The following is a 23,971-nucleotide window of genomic DNA, read 5'->3' on the forward strand; positions in this document are numbered from 1 at the left end:
CAACACCAACACCAACACCAACACTAACACCAATAGAAATACCCAATACACCGACAAAGAGTGACACAGAATACGGGTTACCATTCCCATTCCCAGGTGGAAATACTGGTTACGGTTACAAAGGGGTGGGTGGCAGTTGCACTATGCTCAACAGTGCACCGCCACAAGCCAGAGTTAGTCACAGAGACAGACACGTGCGATGGACTACGAGTGGTGGTTAGTGGTAGCTTTACTTATGTCTAAAATGGGGTTAAGCATGGATGGTTTTTCTGTTAGTACACATTTTTCCAACCCCAACTGGAATATTGTTATCTACACCGGGAACGAGAGTGTGCTCAAAATAGTTGTAGAATTTTATATAATTACTGAGCCACAGGCAATTGAACATCAGATAAACAAGCAACTTTCCCCCTCGTCTCTGATATTTGTAACTTAAGTTTCAATTACACCTTGGATAATGCTTAAAGTGAAATTTGAACCAAACCAGAATCGATTCACATTTGAAATTTAAACAAGATAAAATATTGGTCAAATGTTAAAGATGGTTCCATTAAAGAAAAACAATTCAACAACGATTCATTAGATATTACAACCCTTTCCTCTCGAAATTTCGAAATTTGTTCCTTCAAACGACTTTAAACTCCAATCCTGAGAAGCAATTACTAGAATGGATATAATCGGCCCTAAATTCGTTCTGATTTCTATTTCTGATATGAACCAAGATGCCTAATAATTTTTTATTAATGGCAAAGTAATTCATTTAAAATTCTTGATTACGTTGACCAGATAACTTTTAACTGCTCAATACTACTCAAAAGAACGTGTTTTTTAGCGTTTTACATTAACCAGATCTAGATACGTAAATTTAAAAAATATAAGAACTTTTTGTGGGTCTTTTATCTTGTTAGGAAATATCTAAAGCTTAAAAGTGTGAGCTCAAATGAAATCTAAAACGATATGAGGCACGTATGTAGATACGTAATTCCAAAATTTAAAGATAAAAACATGTCGTCGGCTATTCGCATATTCAACTAAAGTCTTGAAAGCTGGAATGCAAATTTTGTACGAAAGAGTTTACTAGAAATCCGTACACCCAGAGAAAAAGGCCCTAAAATTGTAATATTTTACTTGGGATTTCCGAGAGTGGAAATATTATAACTGAAGTGATTTCACTTGCATATTTTTTTAAAACATATTTAATATTTAAATAGAATATATATTTAATTATATATATTTATATATATATATATATATATATTTAAATATATATATAAAATTATATATTATATTATATAATTATATATATTTAAATATATATATATAATTTAAATATATATACATATATATATATATATATATATATATATATAAAAGTAATTTCTAACTAATTTTAAATCAAATTAAAAGTGTTTTATATTTAAAAAAAATCAAAGTGAATTTAAATATATTTCTAATAAATTTAATATAAAATATTTAATTGAAGGTGTTTTATGTTAAAATATAAATTGAAGTGAATTATATTAAATTTCAGTATTTTTTGTATTTAAAATTTCTTTTTAATATACCATTTTTCTTTCAGTGTACCCACTATAAAATATTCTGCCATAAGGAACTGCCAATGATTGGCAAAATAGTTTTAAAAATTAGGCGGAATTGGAAATAGGAATGCACTTATAGGCCCATGCCAGATATCCATAGCCCATAGGCACAATTTGACTGCCACTTAAATCAATCAAATTCCAATAAGGTCTGTAACAAGTTACAGAATCCTTGTGATGGATTGTGATTGTTTGCCACAAGGACTACGACTGAGCTGAACGGGGAGGAGTACTGGCACACATTTGCCAAAAAGCTTTTAAAGTTGCCAACGTCATGTCCTGCCCCCCATACATTGTGCCTGCGCAAACAAAAACTGCACAAGCCAGTACTTGTGCATGCACGCTGTGCCGATCGCTGCCAGCCGCAAAGCAAATATTTGAACTGTGCCTCCCCTGAAACTGAACTGAACAGAACAAAACAGAGCCCTTTCCTTGCTCTCGAAAATTGCTCTCCTTCTAGCTTGAAGGGAGAGATGATTGGGATAGGGCGAGGTCGCTGGAGAGGACTGTTAGGCATTCACAAAACCCACACGGACACAAAAGGTGCGCGAGATAAGATTAACGGTACAGAACAGTTTTGACAGTCGTGGGGCGGAAAAGGCTTTGGTTTGTCCGTGGGCGAGACGACAGCCCGAGCCCACGGACTCGGCCTGCGCCTCTATTCGTTTCGCTGACGTCGTCATTGGCGTATGTTTGGCTGACACTGACGGCGGTCACAGGCAAGACACTGTCTGACTCCCACAAAAGCGCCAAATTGAAACATAACAAAAGGCGGCAACCCCAGCCCCAACCCCAGCCCCAACCGCAGCATCCCTAAAGTAAATTCCCAAAAATCCTCTCATCGCTCTCGACGCCTGGCTGGGCTGCCTGGTGAAGTGCGTGTGGGCGAGAGAATCGAATCGATATATGAATTGCCAGAAAAAATTATACCACCAGCCGATGGCACAGTTTTTGTATGTTTTTTTTTCTGTTTATTTCTGCCCTTGTGTGCCAAATCTTTTGAACCACGCCATCACGGGTCTTAAATTTGTTTGCGGCTTGTGGCTATGTCGCTGATTGCTTTAAAAAAATTCCCAGCTAGAGACAAGATGGAGGGCCCGATGCGAAAGCAGATGCGAAAATGTGTTGCATACTTTGGGGAACGCCTTGAAAAGGGGCAAAAAGTATGGCATACTTCTAGGCTGCGCCCACCCAAAGAAGCCAACTAATGGGCGAGGCATGCGAAGGGTCTCGATGGCAAAGTTCTTGTCAAGTTTTAAAGAGGGAAGTCGTACGAGTCTTTAGTATTTAAAGTAAAGGAGAGGAAAGCGGAGAGTAGGGTATCAAATGACTATTAAAAACAGAGAAGGGGAAACTATGTACATATATACACTCTCGTTCATGTTATTAGAGAAAATAGGTTAACAATTTTCCCTCAGTATTAGTTTTATTTATATATGTACATCAATTATGTGCAGATCCAATGAATAACAGTACGATTGAATGATTATTAGCGAACAATGTTTAGTAGTGGCTCAAGGATACATTCATTCGTGGTTTGTCTTGTGCTTAAATAGCTCTATTTCCCTCTCTATTTCCCAAGGGTAGTGCGAAGCATCCTCAAGGAGGAGTTCGTTGCGAGGGCACGACAATGACAGCCGAGTCAAGTGCCATCCACCTTCAGGGCTCAGTGGAGGAGCTTAATTAATTGAGCGAAATTAGACGAAAAATGAAACCCTTCACAACGAGTTTGTTAGTCAGCGGCCCACCCTCCGCATCAGCATGAGCATCAGCATTACCATCACCAAGTTAATTACGCTTCCAAGCACACAGACCAGGGTTAATACATATACATGGTTACATGGATACATGGAGAGGGCTATTAGTACTAACCTTCCTCGGCGGCCTTCTCCTTCTCCTTTTCCTGGCGGCGCTGCAGGACCACTTTCTTGAAGACAACGGCCGCGGCCTCCACTGCATTCTGCAGCTCCTGTTCGCCCAGTTTGCTGGTATGGGCGGCGCCCTAATTGAAACAGGATAGACGGGGAAAGTTTCCCAGTTAAGCCTACTTGGGTCCACCAGCTCTCTTTGATGCAGGAGATACTCACCGATGGGGCGTTTGCGTCGCTGGCTTCTGTGATGGCCGAGGACTCGAGGGATTTGCCGTTGGCCGGCTGTTCCGTGCCCGTCCCCGTCCCCGAACCGGACTCTGGCTGGGGCGGAGACTGAGGCTGAGGTTTCTCCTCGGCGCTAGCTAATGTGGCGACAGGAGGAATTTCTGTTTTTTTCAGACGCATGGCTAAATCAGAGTTTCTATGCATAAGCTGTTGATGGAAGGAGTAAATGTGCTGGGGCGTGCTACCTGTGGGGTGGTTAATGGGGAAGGGGTGCAAAGCATTTATCAATCGGGTGCCGGAACAAGCTGCTGCTACAAAAGGTTCTACCAGAGACCGCAACAAATCATTATCAATAGCCGTGTACTGTACTCTCTATAAAGCAAGCAAAAACTACTGGAATTCGTTAATATTATTCATTGTACATATTGATTCTAGTTCGAGTTGATGGATATGATGGAGATGAAATGGATGGGATCGGAAAGATCGATTGTGGGTGAGATATATAGGCCATTCTTTGGACTTTAGGACGTGGGTAAATGAATATATTCTTTGACTCGAGGTTATCTTTTGGCTTTCCTTTTTAATATATGTTGAAAAGTGCTCCAATATTGTACTTTGTTTTGCTTATTTGTTTTCTCTAATGATAGATTATTGCATAGAATATATCAGAACATGTGTTACTCGTGATTATTTGTATATATTTGATATTTATCTTACTATATCTAGTATATATATGAAAATGAAACTACAATTTTGGTGCAAGCTACATGGATTGATTGTTAAATGTCAATCCTTGTTTAAGGGAACTACAAAATATCCGCTAGGATAGTAAATACTACAAAATGAATAATTTTTACATGAAGTATGATGGTTTTTTTTTTGTTTTGTTTACTACGAATCGAATGTGCTGGACCATGAAAATATGCATGTAAATCATATAGAAATCATTGCGGTCTCTGGGGTTGTTCTACAGATGCGTGAGAGCTACTGAGAACTGAGAAGCTGAAGCAGAAGCTGAAGCTACGTGACTCACCGTCCTCTGCCTCGCCGATGCCCGTGCGGCTGTTGCGGCGCCGTGGCTGGGGTATCTTCGAGGTGCCACGCGACTTGTCCAGAATGTCGGCCAGCGGTCGGGGGCTGGGTATCTTTGAGGTTTCCAACTTCTTTGGTGGCTGCTGCGATGACAAAAGCGGGCGGGTTAGGTGGCTGGATGATGTGCGGGAGAGCCCCACGGGAGAGGAATACCCACCTGAGTATCCTTCTCGGGATGCGAGAAGGAGCGACGTGTGACAGGCTTCGGTGTGGTCTTGGCCCCCGAATCCTCAGACACTGAGCGCATTTGCTCCGGCTTGCGTCGTTCGGCGGCATGCACGTCCAGTGTGGCGCCTGCAGCGATGGAGAAACTTTCGGCCACTCCGGGGACCTCCGCCTGGGAGCTGAGCTGGGCCAGCTCCTCCTGCTGCATTTGCAGCTCCCGCGACTGACGGCGACGCAGCCGGTTGTGCATGAGCGGGGTGCGGGGCAGAGCAGCCCCTCCGTAGAATCCCTGCGGAGTGCTCATGTCCGGATAGTAGTTGGACACTCCACCGCCCACACCAATACCGCCCGCACCGAGGCCCCCGCCACCGCCATAGCCGGAGTCAGCCAGGACATTCTCGGCGCTGTAGATGGGACGCTGGTGGTGGGCCTGCTTGTAGCTGCCGTCGTCGGAGCCATTGTTGTAGATGATGCGCGGCTCGCTGCTGAAGCCAGCGTTGTAGTTCTTCTCGTACTGCACCTCGTCGGACTCGAGGAAGCTGCTGGAGCTGTCGCCAAAGTAGTCGACGTACTCGGGCCGGCTCTCCAGCTCCTCGGTGACGTCGGGGAACTGGTGGAACTGCTGCTTGGCCTCCCCGAAGGTGCGCGACCCGTGCTCCTCCTTGAGGCAGTCCTGTCGCACCAGACGGCTGGGCGAGCGGCTCGTCGACCTCTGCACGGTGGGTATCTCCGGCAGGAGGCGCCGGTTCTCCACATGCGTCTTCGCATTGGAGTACTCCTCGTTGCTGTGGCTGCGCACCTTGATCATCTTCGAGTGCGGATCCCGGGAGTGATGGATGTTGACGCTCTGGCTGCTGGAGTACTGCTCGCCAGCGCCCACCCCCGTGCTGGCCACGCTGCCGCCGCTGCCCAGCTCCGTGGTGCCCACGGTGGGCACATTCTGCTGCGACAGGAACGGGCGCGGATTCTGCACGTTGGGGAACAGGAAGTTCTGCTTGGCTCGCGGCGAGATGGGCATGAACTTGGCGGGGGGCGTGGAGTGCACCGTGAGGGTGTTGCCGCTGCTGAAGGCCTCCGGATTGGGCAGCGTCTGCTGGCGCATGAACTCCGGCGAGCGGCGGTACTGTGGCGAGGTCTGGCGCTTGGGCGGCGACGTCGGCAGCAGCTTCACGTGCTGCTCCGGATTGGGAAGCGTGGCCTGGCGCGTCATCCGGGGCTTGGGCAGCGGTCCCGGTCCCTGTCCCGGTCCCGGTCCTCCCTGTGTGGGCTGTGTGTAGTCCAGCTCATCGCTGGCCATGCTCGAGGCCTGCGACTCGTAATTGAGGGGTGGCGCTGGTCCCGGGCCGGACACCGATACTGGCGGCTGCTGGGACTGCGATGCCGGAAGATTGGCGGTGCTGGGCAGCAGCTTGGTGCGGTGGTAGGTGCTCGGCGGCTCCGGGAAGGAGGTCTGGCGCATGAAGGGCGGATAGCGCTGCTGCTCGCCCGGAGAGCGCTCCGGGGAGCGGCTGTAGCGGTTCGGGGAGGTCGACATGTAAATGGCTGGCGTGGGCTGTGCTGGTAGCGTCGACTGTCGCCGCACCTGCAGACGGTGGTGCGTGGGCGTGACCTCCAGCTGCGGCTGCTGCTGCTGCTGCTGCTGTTGTGCGTAGTTGTCGCAGTCTCCTCCTGCCCCAACGCCCACGCCCACTGTCACTCCGGCTGCCGTGTTCATGTGGATAATGTCGTCGCTGTTGTAGGCCCCCGGATAGAGCGGACTCTTCTGATGCTGATGCGGCGATGTGGGCGCCGTGAGGTTCACGGAATTGTAGTTGGCCAGGTTCGAGCCACTTCCGCTCAGATTTGGGTCGTTGTTGAGGGTGCTCGGCAGCGTGGACTGTCGCAGGACCCGACGCCCCAGCTGCCACTTGCTGCTGGTCGTGGGCGTGGCACTGCCGCTGTTGTAGCCGAGCCCGTGCACCGGACGGGGCTGCTGCGGCAACTGGTGCTGATGCTGGTGCGGCTGGTGCAGGGTCGGATAGCTGCCAGCGGATTGGGCCTCGATTAGGTGCTGCTGCTGTGGGTACAGATTGTCGGCCACCGGCTGCTGGGAATTGGGATTGTTCGGGTCGTCCTCGGGGTCTGCCGGAAGTGTAATCAAGCAATGAGAAAGGATGTGGATGGGAATTCGATTCGAAACTCACTCGATATGGTCCAGGAACGTCGCATGCTCTTCCTCAGGGCATCGCTGGTGGTCAGATGGTCGACGGCGCTGCAGGAGCCCACGGCATAGGCGTCCTTTATCCACTCTCCACTGGCGCTCTGTATCTCCCTGCAAGAACAACAACATTGCCATTTGAGAAACCAAAAAACATCGACAAACATTTCCCACAAGTCAAACGAACGAAATCAACGTCTGCCCCTGTAAGCGGCACAAGGCAGACTGACTGCCGCACCGCATCGTCTGCGGCAGCCACCAAGAGCAGCAGCAGCTCCAACACACGCCACCAACACAGCGAAGCGAAGCTCCGGAGGCAACACAAGGTGTGATGGAAGGGTGATGCCAAACGCACACTGGCTTGGGCCTCCAGAAAAAGTGCGTCTTGGGAAAACTCTTCAGCAAAAACCTCCAGTCGCAAAAACTTAAAATAATAATTAATATTTAATAAATAAGATAAATCCCCATGGACATCAAACGGAAGTAGGAACCGGATTTAATTCATTTTAATCAGCAAATTTTCATCGAAAAATACTCCAACAATAACTCCATGCAGTGCCTTTTTCATAAAAGAAATGCCAAACAATATATTTAATCTCAGAATAACAATCTTTAAAAGTTTTTGGCTTAATTAAGTGTATTGTGTATTCTCTTGCAATATAATCTGCCCATAAGACACTGTGCCTCGTCGGTTTGATTGGGGGCGAGGCAGTCAAACTGAGGCGAAGACCCTCAGTCGTTGGCTTGTAAAACAAATTCCAACAGCAGCCGCAGCAATTGACGCCTTCCATCGACTTCTCGGCTGGGGTTGGGCTCATCGCCGTCATCGCCATGGCTGCCATGACGCTGTTATCCAGCTGCTGCAGCAGACGCAGCCAAATTTGGTGTGCGTCATCCGTGTTGACAGTCGATTGGCCTGGGAGGCGTGAAATGGCAGCCACCTGTAGGCGACCTGATGAATTCTTGGCTCGGGAAATTTCCATACACCAGCAGTTGGCCAAGATTTAATTACTCAAATGTCTGCGTCTTGGCCTTGCGCACTAAAGTACGAACAAGAGAATTTCTCAGTTGCTTTTTTCGGGCTTGGGCTTGGGCTTGGGCTGGGGCTGGGGCTCGCCCATTAACACTGAACTCTCCTCTGAGCGTGTGGGGGTCGCAGCATCAGTTGGCAAATGCTGGCCGAAGTTCAGCCTCTGGATGAGCTAATACTTTTTGTATACAGGGCGTATGCGTAATGTTTAAATGGGGAAATGGCACAGAGTGCAACTTTAACGGCTTGAGGGACATTGTGGCAATGTTGCAACAATATAGGAACTCTTGAAACTCTTTGTACAACACGGGATGCCCGTTGGGATCGAAGCAAAGCTCTTGCACAGACATATTCTCTTTTGTCCCCTGAAACACTGGAAACAAGGAAAATACATTTCATCCGACATGGGGCCCGTCAAAGGTGCAAATTGCATTTCAAATGCGGTAGAAGTATGTTTGGAATTTTGTTGACACTTTTGCATGTCGAATGGGCAATTAAAAAAGTGCATGCGATTACAAAAACAGAAACCAACAACGCTTAGAATATTCAAAACATTCGGGTAACGTAACAACACCAAAGAACAAACAAACAGCAGCCAAAAAAAAATGAAAACCAAACAAAAACTAGCTGGAAATCTGCCACATCAGCCACGCAGAGAGCATCAGTTGACAAGGCCTGTCTGTGCGACACCTGATACGCCTGTGGGCTGCGGATACGTGGAAATATCCACCGTATAGCCCATCCCTCTCCCCTATGCCAAAAGCAGCCGGAATCATGTTTGTTTGTCCATGCAAATATTTTGGATATTCTCTTTCTGAGAATCACCTTTCAGTTTGAAGCGTCTGCTTTTCCTGGGAATGGTTTATCTGGAAATGAGATGTGATAGTACCATTAGCCATATCCATATCCGATTGCATACATTGTTTTGCCAGCTCTCGTGAGCTTCGGGTGGCAATTTGACTGCACAAGGCTGGCGAAATTAGATTGCAACAATGAAAATTGCAACGTTTGCTCAACAATGTCGAGGGCAGGGAGAAAGGCAGGTAACAGGAATGAGAGCGAATAGAAGGCGACCTCTTAACTTGGGGAATATACGATTATCGAATACTCTTTTAAGTGAGATCTGTCATTATTATGTGACTTGAACCTACAAAGATAGTGCTTTTAGGTCTTAGTGGGTTATTCGTTGGTCTTTTAGGATACCTTAAGATGCTCTCATGTCCGAAGAACAGGACTTACATGAAGGGACAACGTATTTGGTATACCCTGCTTTCTTGGATAGGAACTTTTCTCAGGTCTGAAATGAATTCGATACCGTTCTGCCGACATATAGAATACAAAACACACACAGATACATGCCTTAATACGTGGGGACACAGGACACAAAGTTTGAATTTGTTGTTTAGTTCGTTTACGAGTGTGTGTGCGTGTTTTTGGGTTAGTTTACAGTTACAGAATGGAAATTGGAGATTGCAGATTGACAGCCACGGAGACAGAGTAAAGACACAGAGAGAGAGAGAGAGAGAGAAAGACAGAGAGAGGTAGAGAGACTTACATTTGCTTGTGGCACACCACGCACACCCAATCCGTGGTGCGCGAGGTGAACTCGCGACAGGCTTTGCACACGCGCAGCTTGCAGACGCGGCAGGGGGCGCCGCGGTTCGTGATGCGGCCCAGTTCGGTGGTGCAGCGAGCGCAGTGCCGACTCATGTCGTTGTGTGCGTTGTGGTTGTTGGTGTGTTGTTCGATCTGTTGTTGTTGTTGTTGTTGTTGATTTTGCTGCATTGTATTCTGTTGTTGTTGTGTGGCATCGTGTGGCTGCACTCCTCCACCAACGACCTTAGCCGCACCCTTGCGCCTCAGCGAATACAATTCAGCGCGCAAGAGCCTGTTGTTGTTGTTGTTGTTGTAATTGTGGGGGAGATTGTTGTTGTTGTTGTTGTTGGTTGTTGTTGGTTGTTGTTGGTTTTTGTGGTAGGTGGTTCGATGGTCGGGTGGTTTTTGGTGGAGGGGAGTAGACATAACATAATTACGTGACAGACGCATAGACATTTCGATTCGATTTTGTTGGTTAGGAAACGAAAACACGTTACAAAAGTTAACATGACATTTTGTTATCGAATTGAAGATAGAGACAGAGACAGAGAGACAGAGGCAGAGACAAAGAGAAAGTGACAAGCGTTGGTGTGTGTGTGGTTTTGGTTATGGGTGTGGTGTGTGTGTGTGTGCGTGTGCGTGATGTTGGTGTAAGTTGATGGAAAGAGACAAAGAATATAAAAAGAACACACAAAAAGTTGTCATTAGTTGATTTAATAGCAATTGAATCGATTTTCGGAATGGAATTTGATACATTTTTGGTTAGTTTTGATTAGATTTATGCAGATTTCGGTACGATTGAGTGCAACATATACGATAATTCGGTTAATTGGTAAATCAATTAAAGTGTGCTCAAAACAAAAACAAAAAAGAAGAAAATACATGAAGTGCTGAGAGATTTTCAAGTCTGTTAAGTGAATTTTGGAGTATTCCGCTTGGATAGCCATCATTTGCTCAATTAATTACACCTACGCCAGGGCAGGGCACGAATCTTTGCTAATTCGATCAACATCTGGGCCTGGACAATGCTCCCTAATTGAACGCACATCCTGGGACTCGACTCCCCACTCCCCGCTGAGTGCAAATTATGCAAATGACGGACGTGTAAGTAAAAGTAGGCAGTCCAATTAAATCTCCAATCAAATGTAAGTCGATGCCCGGTTACCAAATTAAACTGAAGGCCGCTGCGGGTCCCCAGCTGGCCCATCCTTTGGCCAGGCTCAGGCTCAAGCTGCTTAATATTAACGCGCGGTTGGCAGGCCAGGGCCATAAAATAAAACAGGGGCTGCCAGGCCGAGCTGCTGACACATAAAACAAATACACGGCCAGAGCACAGGCACGGGGCACATGTGTATGTAAATGTACGATATGCGTAAGTGTGATGATGTGTCAGTGAAGGAGTCACGCAGAGCGCATAAAAATCCAAACAGGATTTTGGTTTCTGTGTAAATTATGTCGGCACCCGAGCAACAGCAGCAGCAGCCGCAGGAACAGCACTTTTTAATTATAATTTTATCTTCAGTTGAGCATCGGGATTCAAGTGAGAACGAGGAATGGAATGGGATGCGTGTGTGCTTTATTAGCCTCACAAAATCGAGCAAAGTCTAGCTGCCAGGCAGCCCATCAAAGGAGCGAACAATGGCGCCCGGCAACGGTAACGCCAGCGGAAACAGAAACCAAGCCAAAGCTGTTGCATACTCTCAGGAGCACGCACACACATAAGCAGCACCAGCACAGTCACCCAGCCGGGAGGGGTGGAGACATGCTTTATTGGCCTGGTTAACGCATAAGTCCTCTCCTGCTCCCGGGCAGAAACTAGCTTTTGGCTCAATTCCTGCCTGAAAATCCACATGGAACGGACACTGGCAAAAACTAAAGTTCTGAAAGTTAATTCAAAACAAGTAATGGTTGATTTTTATCGAAAAACTGGAACGCAGTTTTATTGTGTTCAAATTATATATTTCAGAAAGTCTTTTTTCTTACAGGCTAGTGCTCACTGGAGTCTTGATTGATTGATTAATAATTTGCCTTTCTAAGGATAATTTGTGATATCCAAGGGCTTATTATTTTCATAATTATAAGGCATAATTTCACTTGTCTTGTCCCTTGGGGAAACGGCGCTCTCTTAAAAGATGTCCCACAATTTTCATGAAATTCTAACAACTCTTTCATTTCAATAGGGTTTCATTTCCTTGCTCGTAAAAACTATTCGATTGTGGAAATAAAACAAAGAAGAATCCATCCATTTTTAACTAGTTTTTCCCTCATTTCCAAAAACCAATTCATATTCAAAGTCTTTAACCATCTTTTGAGAAATCGGTTCCCAAAGAAAATAGTTTTCCCTAATTTCTTGCCATATTCTTTGCCCATTCCATCTAGCTGTCGTTCTGGAAGCATTTTTCTTGAAAAAGAACTCATAAGAACTCTCATTTATTCCAATCTAGATACGTTTCCCTAGAGTGGAACTTGTGTTCTCGCCGTGTAGCAATCGTCATGTTTAATGCCGCCATCTGCTGGCATGTCAGGATCGCATGTACCACCCGTACAACTCCATGAGGATGTGGCTCTGGATGGGCAAGGGAAGGAGAAGTGTTTGTTCATGTCCTGTGTTCGTTCGAGTGCCACTGTAGTTGTCGCTGTAGTTGTTGTTTTTGTGGTGGTAGCAACACGACTGCTGCTCCACGACTGCTGGGTTATGAATTAATAATCGTAATAAGCCATTAGGACCGCCAGGGGTTGAGGCAGTGCCAGGGGCGCAGCAGGGACAAGGGTAACAATGGGCTGCGAAAAAGTGCTAAACCTAAATAGCCATAAATTCACAGTGACCATGAAAACAGTGCAAAGACCTGGCTTTGTTGCCGCCTATATGGTGTGTGTATTCCCGATAGAATATGATTAAAAACCCTAACACGGCCTAAACAAATAGCTTTACGCATGTTTCTGATTGTCCTGGATCCCCGGATCCTGTCCCGTGTACGGCTTATGCAAATAAGCAACTAATTAAACTGATGTAAATCAGCTGCGTCCCGGTACAGGATACAGGTTGGGGTCCTTTTTGTGGCCTTTTGGGCGTGTGACCTTTTGGCCAGATCGAACACCTGGCACCACCACCAAGCAATGGCTTATTAGATATCAAAAGGAAGATAACATTTGCCGCTTTCCTTCTTTTCCTGCTTTGATGTTGCCATGGGGCAGCAGCAGCACCAGACAAGGGGAAAATAATTCTCCTCTTTGAGAGCTTACCGCAGCGGAGGGCATGAAACAGAGCTCTAAGGCAGGGGATGGATTTGGCTGGAGAAAATCTGAAGTAAACAAATGCCATGCCACATCAACAGCAGAACGACTGAACATCTGCGGTTGAATGTGAAACTGTTTTGCAAAAGTTTTAAATTGAAAAATACACACTAAATAAAAATAGAAGAGGAATAGAAAACATTTTTAAATTATTCAGATTTCAGAGAGCGAATAAAATATGCTAGAATCTGGCATCTCTCCTCCTTCTCTCTCTATTTTCCTATCTCCCAGAGTTTCCGCAAAGTATGCCATAATTCAAATCATTTCGGACCACAGACAACGCCACCAGAGCGCCACTAGAGCGCCACCAACTGACTGGCTGGCTGTAGAGGCTGCTGTCCACTAGATTTACGATTTTAATGACGCCAAATGCTGGCGGTGATGTGCCAGAGAACGCGAATATAAATAATTACCAGGCTAAATATGATTTGTCGAGGGCTCTTTTTCCTGCCACTGCCGCTGCACTGACATGGACACGGAAAGATGGACAGGGACCGGTCAGGCTTCTGGCCGGAAGCTGGGGCAGGGACAATGCCCAATTGGGGGCGGCAGCTCTGGGTCTGCTCTCGGACTCTCGACCTGACTTGGGTCTCGCGTTTCCGTTTCAAATTAAAACTTTTTGACAGCGTTGCGAGGCAAAACTTGAGAGTGTGCCCCATGGCAGGGGGGGCTGCCAAGGTGGGCTGCCGCCAAATGGACATCAGAAAATGTTAGGTGGCGGCTTTAAATTAAAGCCTGGGCACCGGAAATGGCCTGCCATTTGCGCGCCTTTTAATTATGCAATTCACGACAAAATGGCGTCACTCGAGCCGCTCATATGTGTGCGTGTGTGTGTGTATGTTTCCGGGTAAGTGCTTGAAAATGTTATTAGTTTTAATTAATTTTAAATGTGCCACTCATAGGCGGTGCTGAAACGGCACGCTATCAGGACTTCGTGGAGCATTCAGCATGGCCTGCTTTTTATGCATTTTGTAAATTCCCTCTTTGGCGGAAACAGCACATCAGCGTAAATATACTTCCGTGTTTGCAGACCGCGGTCGAGCTCAAATCAAATTAAATGCGAATTTTGTTGAATTTTTAGCACCCGCGGCACACGTGTCGTATACTTGATGTGAGGGGACCATAAACCTAAATAAACGTTGATGCCATTTGCCTTTTTTTGCTCTGCCTCGTGTTGAGCAGGGATACGGCAGCGGATACATCAACATTATTGAGCAGTTTGCAACACAGAGAGGAACCTTGAGCCGGCTTAAACTGCAATCCAATTACCGCTTCCGGCAGGGAGTTTAAGAAGGTGTTGGTCAAAGGATACTACCTTTATAAGGAGTGCCTTGGGTGGGAGCACCTAATCTTCCATTAGCAGTAAGGGGGTTTCCTTCCTTTGGGACTGCCCGTTAGAGTATTCACTCTCCAGTCAGCTGGCAGCAGCATCCTTTTTCATCTTGTTAAACTTCGATTTGACAATGATAACCAGGGCCAGCAACAGACGAGGGTCCTCTCAAGGCAGCCCTCAGCTGTGCTTTGGCATTTGCATAATTAGGTATAGGACAGCCGCAGAGGCAGACACAGACGCAGAGGGTATCTGGTGAGGGATGGGGTGGGATGGGATGTGTCGCAGCATACGAGTACATTGACACCGAGACACAGATACGAGCTGGAACTTAACGAGTATATCTGTGTTGGCCGTGGCTGAAAATTAATGGTTGTGGCCTGGCCCTTTCCCCTTTCAGCGGCTGGCCTCCGGGCAGGGGTTTACATTAGCTTATGGCTCATAAGGCGGTGTCTTTTAGTCTGGGACCAGCTCGGACAGGGCTTAAGTGGCCATCTGCAGATGAATGATACCAACAACCAGCCAGCCGCAAGACATCATCCCAGACCCCAGATCTTGGCTCATAATAAAGCTAATAATAATGAATGCTTTGGGTTGGTGGAAGTGTAAATGGTTGATAAAGTTATCTTTGAGTTTGTTAAACGAGCGGAAACTCTTCGGCATACGGTGCACACTCGAACCGTATGTAAATGAGCGTTTAACACGCGACGTATGAGCAATATTCATGAGCTGCATTGCGCATACGCCAGGTGTGCAGCTGCATCCCAATTGACTGCCAATCCCTCTCGCAAAAAAAGTGTATAAAAGTTAATGTCGCTGCAGTGCCGCTGGCGAAACAGGATTATTCAGCGACTCTTTGGCATTTCTGCATAATTTAGCGAATGCAAAAAGTTTTAAGAGCAATCCAGAAGGAAATGGACCCTCCCACAGGCGAGCAGGCGACCAGGCGAGCATAAATTTTGGTGGCATAACAAATTTTGATTGCTGCGCACTTTGCACCGCCGTTCCACGTGAAAAGACGCTGAAAGTGAGTGTTCCAACTGGGCGACAAGATGAAGTGTTCGCAGCAGCGATGGGACTGAGACGGGCCGGCCCCTATATAGGGCACACAAATAGACCGTGAGATGAGAGACTCTAAAAAAAGTGATGGAGAATCGGGGGGGAGAGGGGGAGAGAGAGAGACTCTGGCCGCCCGCTGAGCCATCTGCCTTCTGTCTTCTGTCGCAGCAAGGTCGTTTCATTTGTCACATTTCTGACAGTTTGCAAAAGCGATTGCCAAATGGCAAACTAGGAAATTGTGTCACTTGTTTTGCTGCTTCCAAAATGGCGATGGCTGAAGCTGGGGCTAAGACCGAGGCTGAGAAGGAAAGCACCTGCTGTTGGCCAATCCAAGCCCAGCGAGATTTATGGCCGCACTTCTTTACCCGCTGCTGCTGACATTTGTCTTAACCAAAGTTTTTCGCTGGCCAAATCCACTTTCACAATGGCACAAAAATGGCCAAACATTTATTACTTAATAAACGCGGCCAGAACGCAGTCCCAGTTCCAGTCCGCAGCCCAAAAAATAAGAAAATTGAAACAGCCCCAAGACGGAAGAGAAAAGAATGGGAAACTTTTGTGTTAAGGGCTTAGGGGGGTTTCTGTTCGAGTTGTTTTTGCGGCAGTTGGCTTTGTTGTTACAGCCTTTTTACAGCGCTTAACCGAACCATTCGTGCGTTAAATTATAGCCAAAAGTCTTTTGGGGGCCCAATCCGTTGTCCGTTGCCTGTTGCCTCTTGTCTGAGATTTGCTTTACGCGCCAAATCAAACAAATCGTCAATTTGTACTTTCATTTACTTTCCTGTTCGCTCAACGGTAAAGCGGGGGAGCTCTGCGAAAGAGGTGTGTGTGTGTGTGAGTGGCAAGGATGGGTGGCAGCGCACCGGAAATCGCACGGCTGCCATTTTAAGTACCGGCTAAATAACAGTTAATCGACGCATCGCTTGTCAGCGATGTCATCGTCGCCACGATTGCCCTCCATTGTTGCTATTGGCCATTGTTATACCCTTTCAGAGGGTAACACGGGCTTGACACAAGCAGGGGCCTTGGGCAGACCCTTCGCTTTGGTATAACGCTGTGATAGGGGCACAATCGGTAGAACATCTATGGAAACATATATATCCAGAAATCGATCTACCTGCAAGGGTATGTAAAGCTTCCTAGTCTCTCATTTTCGTCGCCGCTTACTGTTTACTGCTGTTATTCTTGGTCTCCACTCGCTGTTGACCATTGTCTGTTTTTCCGTTTTGGTTTGTTTGCCTGGCTGTTCGCTTATTTGCCTTAACTTGGCTGGCAGCGCGCCCTTTTCGCCGACAGAATAACAACAAAATGACGAAGGGAAAACGGCTTTTTTTAATTGACATTTGAGGGACTTAATTGGCCCGGCCATTCGTCTGGGACAGACGCATAATTTAGCGTGAAATTATGATCCAATGAGCCATAAACGGAGCGACATGACAAGAAGGGAATGGCCTGCAAAGGCTTTAATGAAATGCAAGTTTTAGGCATTTGAAAAACCTTTACCAAACGCGTTACAATCAAGCTTTTCCTTTTGATCAAATGTGCACCAATTTGATTGCAAATCAGTTTCCTTAAGATCCCTCAAGCAATTGGATACTGCGCCCAGCTTGGACCCTTTTGCCGGTTGTAAATGATATTTTATCAATCCTTTGGGTTCCATAACCAAACTGTCCATTGTCGCCGCTCATTATCCTAATGAAGTGCGGTCATCAATCATGGGGCGGGACGGAAGGCCTTTACCCTCCTGCTGGCCGCCATGCGTGCATCATGTTGCGTTGTAATGAAACACGATTTCTGCTGCTTTTCAATAAGCAATCAATGGGGACAAATTGTGCGCTGGGAATGTGGAGATGGAGATTAAATATACACGAGTATGTGCACGTGTCTATTGATGTTTTTGTGCCCTGGAGCAGTGGAACATTGGAGCATGCTATGCTCGTGGCATGTCCTGAATGCCAGATAATGCTACCATGTTCGAGTACGAGTCTAACAAATTTCAATATTTTCATTTACGAGCACTCCACGGAGCGTGTGGTGTGTGCTGCTGTTCCGCCTGTTGTTTTTGGCGCATGTGCGAAAACAACAAACGGACAAAAGGATAACGGATAGGGGATATGTGTGGTGGGGAAAACCGGAGAAAAAAAAACCGAAAGCCTGCATTGTTGGCCATATTTCGTGATTAATATTTGATAAGTCCCACATGTAAACTAAGCAAAATCAATATCAGGTAACCGAATGGAGTGGAGTCCTGGAGTCCTGGAGCGTGGGTGCCAGTGAACGTGCTAACAAAACGAGAAATGCGAGTATTTTTGGACCGGACTCGCTCGAATGCCCGAATGGTCGGTCAGCTTGTGGTGGCACGGAAATATTTCATTCAACCCGCTCGGGGATAACGGTGTCAGTGTGTTAATATTCAAATCGGAGGAGCACTCTTAGCACCCGGCCGGCAGGATACCGGAAAGTCATTGACATGAAAGTCACGTAACCCGACTTAAGTTTCGACTTTCCAACAGTTCGACTTATTGACAGACGCGCCGAAAGTTATGAAAACATTAAAAAGAAACGCATGCCCGCCCTCCGCCTGGGGCACAGTTGGGTTGGGTTTTTCCGAGGAGGGGATAGAACGAAAAAGGGTCTCCGGTTGGGCCACAAAAAAAAGAAAGGAAATGGAGAAAGAAGAGAAATGCGAAAACGAAACAAAATTGCTAAACACTTAGTCAAATGAAGCTGCGACTGCGACCCGGGCGCATTTTCCGGACGAGAGCTTCGGAAAATTTGCTTCTTCTTGTATAAAATTATAAATTTATGGCCGGCGTCTGCACAAAAATAAATACAACAAAAAAAGTGAGGCAGGGCCCGGACCCTAGGGTAGGGCAAATAAATGCCTGGACTGGACTGGACTGGACAGGCCGGACTTTAAACGCTTCACTAGCTGCCCAGCCAGACCCAGAGCCAGAGCCGGAGCCAGAGCCAGCGGCCGAGATAGAGAAAGAGAAATCTGGTCATCCCCCCCGTTAAAGGCGCCAAAATAGTCGGCTTTAATCTGCCTCTGCTCTCAGATGGAAAGTGTGTGAAGAGATTTATGTGCTTAATGCGATACACTGGCAGAAAAAATAGTCTCGAATGCCTAGCTTTGCCTTATGGAATATTCTAGAATATTGGCATTGGCATCCGAGTGTGTCAATGGTGTCGTGATTTATATCCGAGCATCATTGAAGCTATTTCTGGAGCCTTGGGTTTCCAGTAGACGCCCAGGAAGTGCCTGCTCCAGACAAGTGCCATCGAATTCATTCACTTAATTTTCGTGTCAAAACTGAAGTGAGACCTGAACTTTTTTGAACAAGTCCATCTTTTATAATTCCCATTGCCCTGTGCGAACTTGGTCATGCTGTCTGACCTCTGCGGCACGAAAAACAGAAATCAAGGGAAAGCCCCACCCACCCAAGACCAAGTCAACGTCTAACCGTAAATAAAGTTGCCGTCGCCATCGCCATCGCCATCGCCGTCGCCGTCGCCATCGAGTGAGTGCTACGTGCCGCCGCCGCCGACAAATTGTACGTGCGTAAATTGGCCGCCTGCCAAAAAGGTTATTGACTTATGGCCAGAACCAGAGTTACAGCCAGTGCCCGTTGCCGTTGCCGTTGTCGTTGCCGTAGCTCACAAATTTGGCCAACCAAGTGCCGTTGCCTGGCAGAGACCGTCTTCCGTTTGGGCCTGCACCTGCCCCTGCCCCATGCCCCTGCCTCGTCCGTCAGATGGACCGTTTCCTCTGGCCGAGCGTGACAATGTTCAATTCATTGCCTGCCCCATTCAGAATTTTAAGTAATTGAAGGCAACGCACACGCTAACTAGCCAACAATTCCGTTTAATTATGTAATGTCCAGACGATTTATGACACAGGCCGGCTCGGACTGAGGGAATTTGCATTTTCACGCTTTTCCCCAAATTACTCAGTTGGCCAAAAGTGGCACGCTCTCTCTCTCTCTCTCTCCCCCTCGAATGCCACAGGAAAGTTACTACAAACGTAACTGGGACAAAGTAATCCCACAACTGGCTTCTAAATGAATTATTCGCATTAGAGCGGCTTGGGTAAACGTGGCCAAAGGTCAGCCAACTACGACTATTAGTTATTAGTATAGATTGAAATTGGAAAATTGGAAAATCTCATTAGGCATGGTCAAGGCTGCGATAATTTATCGAGTCAAGTGTCGATTATTGAGTTAACAAATTACTGGGCATCTTTGTTGAAACGCAGTTGTGGAATGTGTGATGTGATTGCAACAGGCAGCGGTCTGCCAAGTGCCACATATTATCTTTCTGTCGGCTAAGTATCTCTTGTCGTTGATTAGGGTATTTTTTGTAATTGTATGCAGTGGTTTAAGATAGTTAACCAACAATTACACAGTATATTAAACAATTGTGGGTTCTATTCACATCACAATCACGAAGGTAGAGTGTGGCCTGACGAACAGAAGTCTCTGAGATTTAGGTACTCAACTCTTTCTTCTTAAACATATTCTTTACAGGAACTTAAATATCTACCGTTTTTTAGAGGCTTTTACCCATTTTCCCTCCAACAAACTTCAATGAAAACTAACCCAAAATCGTATGCATATTTTATTGTTTAATTTCATATTCGATGGCTTCCTGCAGTTCTTAAAATAATAACTTTATTTATGTGAAGTCTCATAAATATCCATTTGGGTAGCTTTGAAGGAAAACCAAAATACAAGGCACTTTGCACTCCGCCAAACTTGGCCGAAAACAACCAACAAAATCTGGCTCCGCTCTGCTCAGATGTGTGTGGGTGGGCCGTATTTTAGCAGCGTATAGCGCTGGCGTAGTTGGCTGTTAATTCTGCACATGTGGCGCACTCCATGCGGGGACCCGGCCGCTTGCCGCCTGCCGCTTGCCATTTTCGAATTCGATTTTGTTTCTGCTTTTCGCTTTTCGCTTCACGTTTCACGTCTCCACTTGGGCTGGCTATAAAATTTATGACAAAAACTTAATTCAATTTGAGCCATGTGTCAATCAACAGCTGCATTTAAGTGGAAAGTTATGTGCAGCCAGGCGGCCGTGTGGGGGGCCGTTCTGTCAGTTTATTTTGACACATTTTAACACACAGCAGATAATGCATTGGAGGTGGAGTTCCTCTGGTGAATGCCGCCTGTAACTGGAGTGGAATTTAAATATCTAAGCAGCCAATTGATTTGGCAGTTGGCCTGTTGCATGGTGTGAAAGGTGGCCGCACTGATTGACTGCAGTGCAAGGTACAATTTGATTTTCAATCAACTGGGACTTCATTAGAGAGTCCTGTTGAGCAGTAAATTATTTTCTGCCTGTCGGGCATATTTGAGCTCCGAAAGGCACCTGTTGCGGCTGCTCCAATCAAGGCACATTCCGACGACAAGTCAACCCGTCGCCACGGAGGTGACTCGACCTGACCTGACCTGACCCGCTTGTGTCAAAGCCAGAAGCTGAGAATGTGGCGCTCTGCCAAAGGCCACTCTGTGCAACAGGCACATCATGTTGCCCCATGTGGATACATCGGATTGAGGAACGTGGCCTGGGTTCGTGATCCGAGTTGACAGGCTGAATGCTGAACGGTGAACGTCGAGCACTCTTCAAAAATTTGGCTGAGCATTAAAAATTGATTGCGCTGGAAACGAAAAACGCAAAGCAGCTAAGCAGCCACAGCCACTCACATCCAACCAGCCATCCATCCATCCATCCATCCATCCATCCAGGCAGCCCACACGAGCGACCGCAATGAAAGTGTATCAATTTTATTTGCCATTCGGAAATGACAAAGTGTGTTCAGCGACGACAGCCTCATTGCCGGGGGCCCACAAAGAAAGCGAGCAATTTGGCCAAAAGCCACAAGGAAACAAAACCCACAGTGACAGTGCCCCGTACCCCCCCCCGTGGACCGTGCCCCATCAATTTGCATTTTGTAGAGGGCCGGCGTGTGTGTGGCTCACGAATGTGCGTGCGATTGGCATCGCTTTTGCTGCTGCTGCTGCTGTCACTGCCACTTCCATCACGCATACGCAGCGTTGTACCCCGTGTATCCCTCGTCCCTTGCTAGCAGCGGGCCGGGCAACCGGTAATTGGAAAATCATCCATTACGAGCGGCTAATGGAAACTCGGTAAAATTGTCGCTAAATTCGATTAAGTGTGTAAGCTTTGATATCGATGAAATGTTACCCTGCCCCGAACCCATTCCCATCGCATGTTTGTATCGCTGTTTGGTTTTGACTGATTGCCTGACTGGCAGTCTCCCGTCAGAATAGGCCAATTGGTTTGCCTTTCTGCTTTGGTAGCTCTTTCTTTGATTCTGATTCTGATTCTGCCTTTAGGTCTAGCCCTCTCTCCAAGTCCACGGCCCGGCCACGCTCAATTATGTAACTCAATTTGGCAGTGGCCTTATTTATAAACGCAATTTAATTAAAATTCATCCCGACACTCTTGGATATGGAGGCACAAGTACGATTTCCTATGATTAAAGAAGATTTCCACTTGGAAAGAGCCCAACATTTAGCTCCTTGGCTTTTTCTGGGTAAAGAAAACTCCAAACTCCGCATAAATACAGGTCGAAAGAAGTATGGACTAGAAGAAAATATATAACTTTTCACATAAATATTTGAATTTACATATTTCCAAACTTATTTCCTTTGAACTTTGCGCTTTATCGGGCAAACGATTTTCCTAATGGCCTGCCAAACGCAAGGATTCAATAAAATTCCATGAATGGTAAATTGATTTTTCGCATTCGAATATAAAGCCAGTTATGCCCCAGAGTGAACCTGAACTTGAGCCGTGACTTTTATTTCTTGGCGTGCAAATTATATGCAAATGTTTATACAAATAGATTTCACTTGAAACTTTGTCTTTGCTGCCAGTTGCAGTTTTCAATTGAAAGTTCTTCCAGGCTGTCCCCTCGATTGGCTCCTGCTGCCCCATCGAACCGTCTGATGGCATTTTTCAGCTGTTTATTGGTTGCAGCAAAGTTTCAGATTTAAATGGCCTCAAAGTCCGAGTAAATAAATAAAATAGAATCCTCTGAACTAATCTGCTTGTCGAGTAGAACGCAACTCAACCAGAGATGAGTGCGAGGAGGAGGTCAAGTTTCCCTTCGTGCGGCTGCAGACTGGCGGAATATGAGAAGCCTCGCTCTGGTGGCATGCAATCGACACGCTTTTCCATTGTATAGATTCCATTTAAAATGGATATTCTGGACGAACAATGGGCCAAAGGCTAGCACTTGTGTGTGTGGCGATGGCCAAGAAAGGAAACGAACAAAGCTGTTTATTGAATCTCTGGTTTTTCTTCGGTTTAAATTCGATTGCGATGGCACAACTCCTCCTTGAAGGTTATTGAACCTCCCGCTCCCCGCTCTGCTCTACCAAGAGTTTCTACACGGATCTTCGATGTTTTTCGATTAATTGACGATGACCCAGCTAAATGCTTAATGTTGAACTTCCGTGCGAGTGGCAGATATACTTATTAAATCAATTAAGGTAACCAACAATGCTTTCTATGGACCATGGACCATGCTCTGGTCAGCTCTGGCCGTTTCTGCTGTCTCATAGGGACGGACCACAACTTTCCATGGCTCTCCCTGTGAAATGTTGGGCATACAAGTAATGTGCAATAATGAGCATCATGTAATGCCAGACGCGTCGTGTACGATGGCAGCTGCTGCTGCTGCTGTTGCAGCCAGGGAAAAAGTGAATGCAACATTAGCAACGACAAAAAATTAACATTTTTCGAAAACTTTTAAGCCCCGACATGCGTTGACACTTTTGGGAAAATTGCGTACAATTTCAAATGCAGCGCGTAATTATACGTTCGAGACGGACGGGAAAATGGAGGAAAATATATGGTTTGTTGGAGGAAAAATGAAACGAAACGCCGCGCTGTGCCGCCAAATCGCATTCGTTGCGCAGTTGACAGTTATTAAATGGAAAGGTTATCTAAAAGTCTGGTCCAGCAGAAAAAAAAAAAGAAACACTCTATAGACAGGCAACAACTGCAGCTGAAGAAAGCGCCAGGCAGTGCGGGTACGAGTACTTGGTGCTGCCACAGTCCGCGGGTTTCTGCCACGGACAGTGACTGATGGACTGGCAGCGCCATGAGCCCCATCGGCTCGATGCTGACCACGCAGATGATGCCGCTTCTGTTGCTGATGAGAACGATGATAATGAAGATGACAGGGCAGCATTTAACAAGCAGTTAGCTGTTGAATAACTACGAGTGTACATACATAAATTATGGCAGCCAGAAACGAAAGAATCTAGAGTGTAGCCTTTACCCAGATGGCGGTTCACTGGGCTTAGAACACGGCCAGGCAATCCCTGCCCTGTAATAATACTCGCATATAATTGTCCGACCTGAGAACTGGAATAGCACCCAACACATGCCCATACATGCCACACATGCTTTGATGCATTCAGTTAGTCCCAGTTGAGGAGGTCATGTAATGGCAGCCCCTCAGTCCACATCCTCAAATAT

The 23,971-nt window shown here is 46.5% G+C and overlaps 1 protein-coding gene across 5 annotated transcripts in view; it reads right to left on the bottom strand.

Moving 5' to 3' along the window:
* LOC6588325 (synaptotagmin-like protein 4) overlaps positions 1-23,971 on the bottom strand; it is a 44,847-nt gene that overhangs the window by 14,643 nt on the left and 6,233 nt on the right. Inside the window, exons 1-6 of one of the 5 annotated variants that reach the window (XM_026993895.1) lie at positions 9,734-9,910; positions 7,135-7,262; positions 4,944-7,072; positions 4,728-4,866; positions 3,686-3,939; positions 3,471-3,600 (exon numbers count right to left, since the gene is read on the bottom strand). In XM_026993895.1, the coding sequence (XP_026849696.1) occupies positions 3,471-3,600; positions 3,686-3,939; positions 4,728-4,866; positions 4,944-7,072; positions 7,135-7,262; positions 9,734-9,888 (2,935 nt within the window). In that variant the 5' untranslated portion in view covers positions 9,889-9,910. Of the gene's footprint in view, positions 1-3,470; positions 3,601-3,685; positions 3,940-4,727; positions 4,870-4,943; positions 7,073-7,134; positions 7,263-9,733; positions 9,911-23,971 lie in introns of those variants that run through there. The other 4 variants (XM_026993887.1, XM_026993899.1, XM_026993904.1 and 1 more) reach the window with 4 other exon arrangements.

Source organism: Drosophila persimilis, unplaced genomic scaffold, assembly GCF_003286085.1.
Source record: "Drosophila persimilis strain 14011-0111.01,24,50 unplaced genomic scaffold, DperRS2 tig00000000-arrow-pilon, whole genome shotgun sequence".
In the NCBI taxonomy this organism is placed as follows: Eukaryota; Metazoa; Arthropoda; class Insecta; order Diptera; family Drosophilidae; genus Drosophila; species Drosophila persimilis.